Below are 14,596 nucleotides of genomic sequence, written 5' to 3' on the forward strand. Positions count from 1 at the left end.
GAAGAATCATTTAATTAGACGGAGATGGGAGTATTTTTCAGAATTTTTATTTTTGTTACATTTATACCCCGCGCTTTCCCACTCATGGCAGGCTCAATGCGGCTTACATGGGGCAATGGAGGGTTAAGTGACTTGCCCAGAGTCACAAGGAGCTGCCTGTGCCTGAAGTGGGAATCAAACTCAGTTCCTCAGTTCCCCAGGACCAAAGTCCACCACCCTAACCACTAGGCCACTCCTCCACTGTTGCTACTATCCGAGATTCTACATGGAATGTTGCTATTCCACTAGCAACATTCCATGTAGAAGTCGGCCCTTGCAGATCACCAGTGTGGCCGCACAGGCTTCTACATGGAATGTTGGTAGTGGAATAGCAACATTCCATGTAGAATCTCCAATAGTATCTATTTTATTTTTGTTACATTTGTACCCTGCGCTTTCCCACTCATGGAAGGCTCAATGCATCTTACATGGGGCAATGGAGGGTTAAGTGACTTGCCCAGAGTCACAAGGAGCTGCCTGTGCCTGAAGTGGGAATCGAACTCAGTTCCTCAGTTCCCCAGGACCAAAGTCCACCACCCTAACCACTAGGCCACTCCTCCACTGTTGCTACTATTTGAGATTCTACATGGAATGTTGCTACTATTTGAGATGCTACATGGAATGTTGCTATTCCACTAGCAACATTCCATGTAGAAGTTGGCCCTTGCAGATCACCAATGTGGCCGTTCTGTGAGTCTGACGTCCTGCACATATGTGCAGGACGTCAGACTCACAGAAACAGAAGCCTGCGCAGCCTTCTACATGGAATGTTGCTAGTGGAATAGCAACATTCCATGTAGAATCTCCAATAGTAGCAACATTCCATGTAGACTCTCCAATAGTATCTATTTTATTGTTACATTTGTACCCTGCGCTTTCCCACTCATGGCAGGTTCAATGCGGCTTACATGGGGCAATGGAGGGTTAAGTGACTTGCCCAGAGTCACAAGGAGCTGCCTGTGCCGGGAATCGAACTCAGTTCCCCAGGACCAAAGTCCACCACCCTAACCACTAGGCCACTCCTCCAGAATGCAGGGGTCCCTTGGTGTCGGCTGTTGTGAGGGTTTTTTTCTCTGCAGCAGTATGTTTGTGCAAGTGTTGGGATGGGGTCAGCCCTAGAAACATTTGGAGCTGATATTCAGACTGCAGGAGGTAGCTTGGGTTGCCTCCTGCGTTCAGCTCTTGAGCTTCGATATTCAATGCTGGGCTGTTTCCGGTGACCACCATTGATTATCCAGTTTAATTTTGGATGGTTTCAACTTAAGTCAACCAAGCCAATATTCAGTACTAGCTGGTTAAACTGGAGCCAGCCAAAGATTTTCCACCTATTTTCATGGCCAAATATGGCTACCAAACTTAGCTGGCTTTGTCATGCTGAAAATTGGCAGATAGCTGGTTATATTGAGCAATATAACTGGCATCTCTCCGCTGATCAGTGTTTTTTTTATAGGTGGATGAAAGGACTAAGGGTGTCCCCTTGGTCACAGAGTAACATTTTTGGGGAGGGTTGGGTCCAAGGAATCCACTGGGCTATTGGGAAATTTTTTTGTGGAGTAGAGGATGGTAGGTTGGGCGCTTAGCATGCAGCACGGTTGGTTGTTGGGGGTTTGGTTTTGTTTTTGTGTGTGTGGGGGGGGGGTTGTTTTGTTTTTGTTCTCTTTTTAATGTTGCCCTGTCTGTTCACAAGCCAGTCCCCCACTCACACACTGACAGGAAGGGAGACATTTTGTTTTTAATACAGCAAATGACTGCTTGCTATTTGGATTTCTGCCAGCTACTTGTGGCTGGAAGCAGGATATTGGACTACAAGGACCATTGGCCTGACCCAGTATGGCTATTTTGTTCTTAGCAGCTACAGTGGGCTAATGGAGCGCAATTTTGTTTTTAAATGCTGAGTATTTTGCATCTATCTCCAAAATGATTGATAGATCGAATGTGCACTTAACTGATAGCCATCACCGTGCTTCCTCATAGATAGGGAAGTTTTATCTTATCAAACTGTCATCAAAAATTTCATTCAGTACTTTTTCTGATGAATTTTATTTGTACTATTCTCTTTTTATAAATATTTTTTTTTTAAAGAATGTTTTTTATAAATTGCATTTTATATACTGCCTTTCACAGTAAATCAAAGCGGTGTACAATATTGAATGAAAGCAAGAAATAGAACGCCATCAATCAAAGGAGAGACTAGTGTGGAAAGAGGGCAACAGAGAATTGGAGGGGGGGGGGGGAAGAGAGGTGTGGAAGGAGATGAGGGGCAGTGGGTTAAGGCATGCTGGATAACCAGAAGAGCCTGGGAAAGCAAATGGGTCTCCGCTCATATCAGACAGCCTCCCATAATGGCCCATGTTTCGTTATGCTACGTCAGGGGATGGTTCCTGAGCTCAGTAATTCAATCTTCTTTATTCTAAGATTATCCCATTTCCAAAAAGGTTATTTGCATGTTTCACGTGTTAGAATGCTGTACCACACTGCTTACTGCATGGAGGCCAGAGAGAATAAAGCTATGAACCTCCATCAGAGCAACCGTAGAGTGCAGAGGAGAACAGCTGCTACTCTGTCTAATCCTGCTTATACCTTTTTAGGAGGGTGAAGACTTTGTCAAGAGGATTGGTGGTATTTTTGCCTTCAAGGTGAAGGATGGCCCTGATGGGAAGGAGGCGCTCTGGGTGGTAGATGTGAAGAACGGCAAAGGCTCTGTGGCCGTGAATTCAGGTTGGTTCTCCAATTTCTTCATTCACAAAATCTGGTCTCGGGTGAGACTGGGGAGGGCTGTACCCTCTGAAAGTGATGTGGTTGTGTGCCTGTGTCAGGGTTTAATTTTTAATTTCTGGGGGAACAGCGTGGAATACAGTTCTTTTCAGATTCCAGGTGTCCTGCACCAGCCCCTTCTTCTAGGCAGCCTCCTGGGAAGAGGAGGGGAGGAGGATGAACCCGGAACAGAGACTCTTCTCCCTAACCCAGCCGCTCTTCTTCTGTTTCCCTTGCCCCTAGCCCTCTACCCCTTCCCTTAGCTCCACAGTTCACCGCTTTTTGTCTAAAAATGAAGCCCTGCATTGTCCCTAGTTTGAAAATCTCCTGCTAAAGAGTTTAGATCTGGTTTGACCCAGAACGTTTGTGGGTCAGGCCATGGATCTGCAGGTTTGGCCTGCACTTGCTGAGCCCAGCAATGTTGGTTTCAGGGGTGCAATCGGTGGTTCTGTTTCAGAAATGGTATTGGCATTTCAGAGACTTTATAGTGAATGTCTTCTGAGTCACGTGCTGGGGAAGAGGGACCAGGGTAAAGCCTAGAGACGCCTGAAACTAGCAGTGGTTCCTTCCAGTCAAATGGAACCACCCTAACCTGGAAAAAGTTTAAATTTGTTCTGGACCCCCCCCCCCCTCCCCCCGTGCCTATGAGATACTTGAAAAGACATGGAGCAAAGACTTGGGCTATGAGCTGAAAGGAATAAATTTTGCAAAATTGATAAAAAGATATACCAAGACAAGTGGGGAGGGGAGGGGCGGAGCTGCATGAGAGTCAATACAGGGTAATTCACAGGGGGTACATATCACGATCACAAGCAGTAAGGGCAGGATGGATATCTGATGCTCAATGTCCTAAGTGTCAGAGATAATAACACTTTTTTGCATGCATTATGGCAATGTGATCGAATAAAACACTTTTGGAAAATGTTACAGAAATATCTTGAACAACTATTGGGACATAGACTGCTTCCCTCCTGGAGGGGAGTGCTTTTGAATAAAAGCAATGCTTATGGGATCTGAGACAAAAATCAGGAGTTATTCTTGTGTAAGGCCCATGCAGTGGGGAAAAAATGTATACTCAGACATTGGCTGCAGGCTGAGCCACCCTCCTTTTGGTACCGGAGAAATAGGTTCCATGAGCTAATGCTCAGGGAGGCTTACGGTAACCCAAAGAAAAGAAAGATCTTTGTTAATATATGGTCTAAATATTTACAAAATATCTCCCACAAGGCTAGAAATGCAGTGCTTAACAAATTGGATACGTCCTAGATAGTGAGACATCCAGCAGATATTGGCTCCGGATTTTGGACCGGTTAAGACCTGTAATAGATATTGCTAGTATAATTACCATGAAATAAGTAGATAAAGGTAAAGGAGTAAAATAAAGGGGAGGTTGTGGAGGGGGAAGGGGGAGAAAAGGATGTAAAATAATGATGATGTTAGACTAGATGCATATGTAAAATTATGACATGACTGAATGTTTACAAAATGTTTGACTTTATTGGTTTTGTTTGACGTGGTACATCATCAATAAAAAAACCGTTGAAATATAAATTTGTTCTGGAACAGCTACTTAAAAATTAGTACTGGATTGTGACCTGGATTGGCTGGTTTCTGCCAGCTACTTGAGGCTGATGTGGAATAAAGATTTGAGAAATATGTTTTCAGTTTCTAAAAGAATCCTTTTAGGATGGCCTGGATTTTTTGGTTAGGGAGCTTTCAGTTAGCATTCTGTTAACTTGTGTCTGAAGGTGAAACTGTGATGGAAGTTCTTGCATCAAAGTCTGGGAGTGCTCATGGGAGTGGGGGGGGGGGGGGGGGGAGCAGGTTATATAGCGGTTTATAGTTGTATGACCTTGGACTTGGGCTTGCCGGTTAGTATCTGTTAGATAACACAGGAGGTGAAGATTCTCAGCACTTTACCTAACTTTAATGTAGTAAATTTCAGCTGTGCAACAGAAGTCTTTCTCTTCTTCCCCCCCCCCCCCCCCCCCCCACCCGACTTTCCACAGATCTGGAATTCAGCCAGTCCTGTCAGAGACCCAGAGGTCTTGTGTGCAAGTCACAGTCAGGAATTCATGTGAAGAGTGCAGAGACATGAAACAGGAAAATTAGGAGCATTTATATGTGCTGTAGATTCATTTGTTGGGGATGAATATCTAAATTACAAAATTGGAATAAATTATTGTGGTGTGTCATCTTCCTCCTCTCCCCCTATAATGAAACATAAATGCAGATTGGAAAAAGGATTTTAAAATGCTCAGGTAAACAGAGACAGTATTCACAGGTTTCTGTTATACTACTGCTAGGTCTCCTGCTGCAATCTCCTCCAAGGCCTCTGTTTCTCTTCATCATGGAACTAGCATGCATCAAATGTTTTTCTTTTCCTTCCTTTCTCCGTTGCATGTTATCTAAATAGTAGGGGACAGATCCAAAATATAAACTGTATGATCCTGCCAGCTCATGAAAGGGACCTGGCCGTGGCTCATGCCCACGATTATCTAACAGATAAGATTATAAAATATGCTGAGTTTAGCTGTAAGGTGTGTGTGCTATTTACATGGTTGGCTAATATTACTGAAAATAAATGAATCGGGCAGAACCTTTACTCACTCATAAGACATTGAACCCTGCTGGATTGGTAACGGCATGTATTAAGCTCAGCAACACACTCCCTCACTTGTGACTCGCCTTCAGCTCAGGTTTGGAAAAGTGAACAGTGAAATCCAAACCTTACAACCAAAAGCAATCTTGGTTTCCCCGGAGCTGCCACATTTTTATAAATGCTCCTATTTTCCTGCCGCGTGATCACTTGTCTCTGCTATAGAGCACATGTTGGTTGAGAGAATCATGAATTTCTTGTGAATATTTATTGGCAGTGTTCTCTCGAGCCTTTTTTCCCCCCTGGACTTGCCAGTTGGAGGGGTAAAACTCCTGGGGGCCCCTTGGCCTTTGATTGGATTCAGCTTGAGCCTGCTCTGAGTTCCAGGCTGCACGCTGCCGTCACCCTGGAGCATTCCCATCTGACAGCAAATGTCTTTCCCTTTATTCTATCGCAGATAAGAAAGCAGATTGCACAATCACCATGGCGGATGCAGACCTCCTGGCTCTAATGACAGGCAAAATGAACCCCCAGACGGTACGTAGGAAATTAGCGTCACTGCACTGTTGCACTTCAGGTGTATTTTATTTCTTCCTTCCTTTGCTCTGTCAAGTTGTTGCTGATTTATTTTCCAGAGAGGAGTTTGCTCTTACACCAGAGCATTCTTTGAGTACCTGCTAAACCGGGAGTGGGCATCTGAGGGCCACAACCCAGTCAAGTTTTCAGGATTTCCACAATAAAAAAATCACTCTCAAGCATGTTCATTGTGGAAATCTTGAAAACCTGACTGGGTTGTGGCACTCGGGCCATGGTTGCCCACCACAGGGTGTCATCTGTATTCTCCCAGCAGCTGTATCGGCAGCTTTGTGAAACTTGGACGAAATTTAACGTGAAGTGCAGAGCGGTGCACATGGTCTGCATTGTTGGGGTCCATATTAGGAGTCACCAACTAAGAAAAGCATCTTGAAGTTACAGTGGACATGTTGAAATCCTCAACTCATTAGGCAGTAGTCAAAAAAAAAAAAAAAAAAAGCAAGTAGACTATAAGGAATTAGAAAAAGAATGGAGTATAAAATTGATAATGTCATCATGCCTCTATATCCATGGTGCAATCTCGAGTATTTATGCAGATAATCTTCTCATCCTTTTGGAGTTCGACCTAGGATCTCTCATGAACTCCCAAGTTCTTTAACAGCTTTAAATTGACCATTTTAGATCCCTTATTTCTATTTTTTTTTCCTTTTACTCTATTTGTCTATTTAAATATTGTATTTGTAAAACCGCTGGATTGGCGCTAGTCTTTCCAGTCTACTGTAAGCCACTTTGAGCCTGCATTCTGTGGGAAAAGTGGGGTAAAAATGCAATAAATAGCAAAATAGAAAAGACGAGGCCACTATAATCATAAAAGGGATGGAACGACTCCTTACTGAAGAAAGGCAAATGAAGCTCTAAGAGAGCTGTAACATGAGTGGACTGGTTGTATTAACTTTTTATGTTTCAACAATTTTATTGATGGTACAACAGAATTAAGTGAACGATCTCAGTATATAACCATTTGAAAACGAAACAAACTGAGTAAAAGCAAGGTAATAATCTCATCATCAAAGTTTAAACATTTTCTCCCCACCCCCACTCCACTCCCCACCCCTTCAGGGTTTAATATTCGTATCCTAGTACTGAAAACATTTCTCGTGAGCCAACACAAGGTTGGGTGATTCAAATAGTAGGTATAATACAAGAGAAAGCTTAAGAAGCCCACTACCCACCCCATCCCCCCAAGTCAACAGACAACCTTACTAAATTGGACCTCCCACCCCTATATTAATCAGCAAATTTGCCTCCCAGGGTCCAGGTTCTTGTGACCCTCCCGAGGTGCAACACTAACAATTAGATGATACTTCTCACCCCCAACCCTCTGTATTAACTGTTTAAACAGTACTAAAATTATGGGCTGTGCTATGGAATGGAGCTCTCCTCCCTTCCCTCCAAACGCTGTGTTGTCTTGGAGGTGTTCCTGTGAGGGTACTTATGAGCTGGCAACCAGGGATGCAATGGGGGAAGATGCGAGATCTCCCCCTCCCCTGTATAGTATGTGTAGTGCTCGCCGCTGCACTTGGTAACCCTCTGTGTCCTCCCTCACCTTGATGGGGAAGCTGGCACTCAGGATGTGATTTGCGGAGCTTCGTGCACAGAATGCTGTGAGCTGCTTGTGCACCTGTTGTCACGTGGGTCCACAGATCCTCCTTCAGCTTGTTTACCACAATGCATGGTACCCTGCGCTAAGAAGTTCTCGTCAGTCTTCAGCCTCTCTGTAATGGTGCTGCACTTGAAACAGCAGTTCTGAGCTCACTTGGCAGTCCCAGAACTTGGCTGATTTCCCCCCCCCCCCCCCCCCCCCCAATGCACACACTAGACAACAGCCTAAATAGGAGGATATGGTAAGCAGGGTCTGTGGGCTTCCAACATATGCCACAGACTCTTGCATTTTTCAGGCAGTCAAGCCTGGCCTCATTGCCACTCTGCTGCTCTATGCCCCTCATCTCATTTTCTAAGCACACTGTATGTTTGGCATGTGCGCACAGATGGCCTGACACTCATTAGGTGCTGTCAAGTGTTAGAACATGACTAAAAACACAAAGTAATGAAAAACCCTCTACGTCAAGAAGACCGAGCAAGCAAGCAGGAGTAGAGGCTGACCAAAAGACGTGTTTCCCTGAGGAATTATTACAAGACCACTGATGTAGGCGTCTGTGCTGCTGAAACACGGACTGTGTCAGATCCCTCTGTATTAGCAACAGTAAAGCATTTCTTCACAGTATCTCCAGTGTTGGATTCGTCTTTTGGTCAGTCTCTACTCTTGCTCGTTTGCAGAACATGACTAACCATACGTGGCATAATGAAACCTGTAATAAGTTGAACTGTGCCTAGTTTTCAGGAATTAATTCTGCTTTGTTTCCTTTACAGGCATTTTTCCAGGGTAAACTGAAAGTTAATGGGAACATGGGCTTAGCCATGAAATTACAGAACCTACAGCTTCAGCCAGGCAAAGCCAAGCTGTGATGGAGCACTTTCCCCCTGCCTGTATTTGCAGCAGAGGCCTAGACCTGGTCCTTGGATGTCCCATTGGTTTCTATGAATAAGGACAATAACCCTTCCTCTCAAGCCCTTTGTATGCAGGGAGATTTGTGGTGCTGCCTTAGTGACCTCAGTCTCTCCATCTGTGCATTACAAAGTTAAGAATAGTTATTGATTTTTGGCTAATTTGAAGCACACACAATGGTTAAAACTAAAGTTCTGTAGATCAAAGATACCAGGGAGGTGTGGAAACTTACTGGAAGAATCATGGGTGAGAGCCCTACAATACCAATAACTTTGCAATACTAATAATTTGATTGATTTATCTTCGTTTTTAATACTAACTGTGTGACACTTGTCTGGGAATCCTCCTGCACCTTGTCCAGTTTGTCACTTTTATCCTTAATAATAATTTACAGGTTGTGTTCCAGTTTTCTTTAGGTAAATATTAAAATGGTGGGTCCCATTTACTTAACACGTCTTTAGCCCAACTACAGAAACATTAAAACATTAAAACATTAATTATATCATAAACCAAATAACTTCGTATGAGTGACATGGACAAGTTCTGCTTCAGGAAGGAAGAAGCATATATGGACCTTGTTTGTCATCACTGTAAACGTTTTCAAGAAATTTGATTTGTTTCTATTCAGATGATACGCATTAGCTAATTGTCAGTCCTTCAGAAACGTGTCATCACTGCTATTTTACATCATTTTCCATTCTCAAATAAATGACAAGAAGAAAGATCTTCTGCCTTTGTGTTTTGTACGTAGATCTCTTTATCGCTAGTCCTTATCTGCCCTCAGGAGCACGTTTTGAGAATTGCAATGAACATAATTTTGATGCAGATGGAATACAGTATCTCACACAGGTGTTGTGAGTTGGTGGCAAAAGCCGGGGGGGGGGGGGGGGGGGGGGTTTACAAGAACAGTGGACAACACAAAGAGATCACAAGGATGACCAATCGTTTCTCTTGGGAAGGAAGAAAGGAGCCATTGTGCTTTTCAAAAGAGGTGAGAGGTGTGGTAGCCATGTTAGTCCACTCTTAAAGATTATCAATAGAAATCAAACAAAATAAAACATGGAAAAGAAAATAAGATACCTTTTTTATTGGACATAACTTAATACATTTCTTGATTAGCTTTCGAAGGTTGCCCTTCTTCCTCAGATCGGTGAGAGGTGACAAACAAACATAAAGGAATCCTGTTCAGAAGGAAGGGATCCTCAGAAGCTTAGCCGAGATTGGGTGGCAGTATAGCGCTGCATGAGTCTAGTAGGCCTTGGAAATGTTGAGTAGTAGTAGTAGAGCCGGTGAGGGAGGCAGGGCTGGTGGTTGGGAGGCGGGGCTAGTGCTGGGCAGACTTATACAGTCTGTGCCCTGACAATGGCAGATAACAAATCAAGGTAAGGTATATACAAAACGTAGCACATATGAGTTTATCTTGTTGGGCAGACTGGATAGACCGTGCAGGTCTTTTTTTCTGCCATCATTTACTATGTAATAAGGGCAAGAAACATGAGCCTTCATGAACTACGAGAGGTGGCAGGAAGAAGAAACAGTATCTGGAAAAGCTAGAAGAAATTGGAAAAGTAGGCAGGAGCAGCATGATTAGCGTAAAATTCTCATGATCTGTGGCAAGTGTAACAGTGGGATGGTAGAATGATTCTGGAACCAATTAAGGGAATATGTTGGATATGGGAGTGGCTCAACATGACATTAAGAAATGGGGAAGAATGAATGTTATATAGAACAGACTTCTGTTTTGTAGACCTTTTTTAACCATTGAAAAAATGAAGCAAAAACCAAGGAATAGTAAACTCAGTTTGTGGTTCTTCTCTGAAATGCAGAGACTAACTGCTGAGTTGTATGTAATAAGGGCAGATGTTACTGTGGTTGTGCTGTTTATCTGTAACAGTTGAGAAGGGGAATGATTTTGTGTTTGTGTCTTTTGATTTCAGGAGTAACTCAAGGTGAGTTACATTCAGGCACAGTAGAGTTTGTCCTCTTCCTGCAGTTTTTACAATCTAAGGGGCTGACGCCTTAAAAGTGTGCAAGGTTTTAGCATAATTTTATGGGCGAAATGATACAGAAAAGGGTTTTGCACAGATTCAAACACTGCACAAAGCCTTGTGTTAGACTTCACGTCATAAATCAGTGGTAATGAGGCTGTTAGCTTTGGTGTGCACAGAAGACTTAAGGCTGAGAACAAAACACGAAATCCGAGGAGGTGTTGAAGGGTTAGTTTGTTCCTCAGCAGTAGTATGAGGATTTAATGCCTTTTTTTCCCTTTCTTTTTGCTGCAAACACCCTGCCACATTTTCTTGGCTACCGTGAAGAACTTGGGTGAAAGACAGAATGGAGGAGGTGTGCTTGAAGAGCATAAGTACATAAGAAATGCCACACTGGGAAAAGACCAAGGGTCCATCAAGCCCAGCATCCTGTCCACGACAGCGGCCAATCCAGGCCAAGGGCACCTGGCAAGCTTCCCAAACGTACAAACATTCTATACAATCAAGCCATTGTGACATCACTAATGAGGTTGGCTCTTATTGGTGGAATGAGCCACTATGACATCACAATAGGTTAAATCACTGATCTATGTAATAAAAGTGAGCCAAGTAGAGGACATAAGTACATAAGTAATGCCACACTGGGAAAAGACCAAGGGTCCATCGAGCCCAGCATCCTGTCCACGACAGCGGTCAATCCAGGCCAAGGGCACCTGGCAAGCTTCCCAAAACGTACAAACATTCTATACACGTTATTCCTGGGATTTTGGATTTTTCCGAGTCCGTTTAGTAGCGGTTTATGGACTTGTCCTTTAGGAAACCGTCCACTTAGGGCGGCTAGAGCTGTGCATAGGTCTGAGCAGAGGAAATTGTATCCTCGCACAATCGGTATTGCAAACGTTTTATGCACAGAATAGCATTTCAGCACATGTGCAGATATGAGCTGGTTTAATGATTTTCTGCTTAGGCATCACACAGCACCAGCTGCCTTTAGAGCAGAACCTTGTGCACACTCAGATTGGCACACAAGTTTTGTGCAGATCTTATTTGCATATAATTTTACTGCATTAGCATGCAGAAAATAGCACTGCTTTTGCATTGGGAAGTCGTGTGCTTTAAGCCATCAATGGCTCTAACATAGGCTTACATCGACCCCTAACCTTGTACCAAAGGCAGTGGAGGGTTAAGTGACTTGCCCAAAGATTTGAAACCTGTTACTTTCCTGGTTCTGAGCCTGCTGCTTTGACCATTAGGCTCTCCATTGTGATGAAGTTCAGAGTAATAGAAAATACCAGTGAGGAATTACACACAAAGGCTTTCTTTAACTGGGCTCCATTAAATTAGGCCTCGTTTTCTGTTTCGGAAAATATTGGGCCTTATAACAAAAAGATGTGCACTATTTCTTCCAATTTGAGCCCTAAGAGGAGCTGTATAGCTTTTGAACACTAGAATACTCTAATCATTTCTGTATTTAGAGAAGTGCGATATATTTCACAATTTTTTGTAGCCACTTTAGTACTGAAAAACTTCTTACTTCCCTAATGGCTGATGCTAGGCTATTCCTGGCAATATATGAGCAAGCTGTCTTTTTACAATCTGATTTAACATCGGCATTTGCATATGTAGATATACATATCTACATAAGCAAATGCCGATCAGAGTATGAGATTGAGATCATAAGTTCAGTACTGGAATGGTTTGTCTACAGTTGAAGTGAAGGAGGGTTTATCTGGTTCTTCGCTCATGAATTATGGTGGTCTGCAGGGCTCCCCATTATTGCCAGTCATATTTGAGATCTTTGGGGAAAACCTTAGCTAATTTGGGTATCTCTTATAGCTATGCTGATGACCTCACATTACTTATTCCTCTGTCTTCCTCCATCAGTGACTAAGGATGATTACTTTCTTTTTCTTTTTTACTGTAGTTGAAAAATTGGTTTCTTTAGTATTTTCCCTATTCAGCTTAAAAAAAAAAAAGAGGTTGTTTTACTAAGGCACGCTATTGGATTTAGCGTGCATTAATTAATGTGCATTAAGTGCCATGCAGCCCATAGGTATACAATGGGCTGTGCTGCATTTAGCACAAATTAATCGTTAGTGCACCTTAATTAAAAGGACCTCTGAATTTCTCTGGCTAGGAAAACATCCAGAATGGTTAGGCAAAGGGTCTGGTATTGGAGATTTTCTCCTTGTTGAGACTTTTTGTTGAGACTTTTTTTTTTAATTGCTGGGAGTATATTTGGATCCATTTTTATGGTTTAACTGGTTTTATTCAGGATCAAAATAAGCACACAACAAAACAGCTGAACAGCAATTGTAGATGGTTATCAATCTAGAACATGATAATGAACAAACAAAAGAAGAAAATAGTGAGCAAAACACCGTTCACTTTAAGACCAAAAAACTTATGATCCCAATTTTATTAACTAACCCACTGCCACCTGACCCCTAAGCCCCTTTCTTTTGAAGGTACAACAGCGATGGCCTGTTGTCTAGACTCTTATGACTCTAGGCCATCTATTGAGATGAATGTGTCCAATATTTCCTATCCCCCCCCCCCCCCCCCCCCAGACAGAGGATCCCAAAACAACCGTTTGTGGGACAATAACCAAATCATGATGTACTCTGGAACTTATTCAGTACTGCACTTCTGGCCTTGTGTGATGGGTTTTGTAAATAACAATTTCTAACAGACACGAGAGCTTTTTCCTCCTTTGGTTAGCTTGAGTATGCAATCTATTTCTGCAATACCAAAAGGAAGGGGGCTCACCCTGCAACCAATGGATAAGTATACACTTCTTCCCCAATGCATAAGCTTTACTAAGAAATAAGCGAGAGTATTTTATCATGAATCCCATAGGACGTATGTAGCAGCCATCTTGGCTGACAGCCCCACCGGCACTTATATGGACTCATTTTTTAACAGTGGAATATCTGGTGAATGTTCTAGTTACAAAAAAATATATATATATTTTAGAAGATAATGTTGAAGGATTTGATATTTTTGTAATCCCCTGCTTTGTGATATGGTCTAGACATCTGCCTATTCACTGTCTGAGATGGTCGGAAGAAAGGGCACCTGCAGAATTTGTTTGGGACCAGGGCTGGGATCAGGAATATCCTGGCTGGCCAGTCATCAGACTTTAACTTAGTCCACACCATTTGTCAGCTTTAACCAAACTCAAATTTTGCATCACAACACTCCAGTCTTCTGCCTCTTCTCTCCTGTACAAAAAAAATGCCTTTAAAGATGTTTCTTACTGTTCCCATTTGACCTTGATGGAATAATAGCAGCCAGCTTGATGACAATTCACAGTAGTTAGGAATGTTTGCACTGCAACCTTTATCATTCTATCCTGTTCTATTAGTGTCTTCTATACCACGAGCTTTCCCAAAGGATTAGTAGTTGTTTACAGATAAGATAAATCTACTGTACTCAGAGAGAAATATACTTAAAAAAAATACATTTCAGCAGGACAACAGCAAGTTATTATTCGAATACAAACATCTTCTGAGCTTTACTAAATGATAGGTAGAATGACGACAAAGCATTTCATTTTCCAAGGGTGCACATTGCGAAAACCAAATTTCACTAAAACCGAGTGCGCGGGGTGGGGCAGGCAGTGCGGCAGTGAACATCGCTGGAAGAAGGCTTCTTTTGGTGGGGCTGCTGTACTCTAGATGAATCAGACTTTTGGGAGGGCAGAATCCACATTGGGGGGCATCCCCCCCCCCCCCAACCTTCTCTGGAAGGTTCTGGAGCAGAAAGTCTGAGATTCTAAGCAGATGCAGCAAACAAAAGGGGCAGTCTAGGATCTGTATAGATTAAATTTTTTTTTAATTAAAAAAAATTTAAAGGGAGGGCTACCCCCCCCCCCCCCCATGGCTATGCCACAACCCCAGATCTCTGGAAAGTTCTGGAGCCAGAAGGTCTGAGCTTCCGAGCAGGTGCAGCAAACAAAAGAGCAGCCTAGGATCGCTAGTTTTTTTTTTTTTTTATTAAAAAAAAAAAAAAAAAAAAAATTAAAAGTGCCAGAATCTGTAGGCAGCCTTATCTCATTGGCTGTCTCATTTATAAAGTAATTTAGGGGTTAGCCCCGTTGTATTTTTTTAGGTC

General features: G+C 42.8%; 1 protein-coding gene across 2 annotated transcripts in view; it reads left to right on the forward strand.

The window, feature by feature from the left end:
• The window catches only part of SCP2 (sterol carrier protein 2), a 134,032-nt gene extending 124,816 nt beyond the window's left edge, over window positions 1-9,216 (forward strand). For both annotated transcript variants that reach the window (XM_030205581.1, XM_030205580.1), the window contains 3 exons: window positions 2,628-2,757; window positions 5,850-5,929; window positions 8,357-9,216. In XM_030205581.1, coding sequence (XP_030061441.1) covers window positions 2,628-2,757; window positions 5,850-5,929; window positions 8,357-8,452 — 306 coding nt within the window. In that variant the 3' untranslated portion in view covers window positions 8,453-9,216. The remainder of the gene's footprint in view (window positions 1-2,627; window positions 2,758-5,849; window positions 5,930-8,356) is intronic.
• Window positions 9,217-14,596: the final 5,380 nt, after the last annotated feature.

Source organism: Microcaecilia unicolor, chromosome 6 (genome assembly GCF_901765095.1).
Source record: "Microcaecilia unicolor chromosome 6, aMicUni1.1, whole genome shotgun sequence".
NCBI lineage: Eukaryota > Metazoa > Chordata > Amphibia > Gymnophiona > Siphonopidae > Microcaecilia > Microcaecilia unicolor.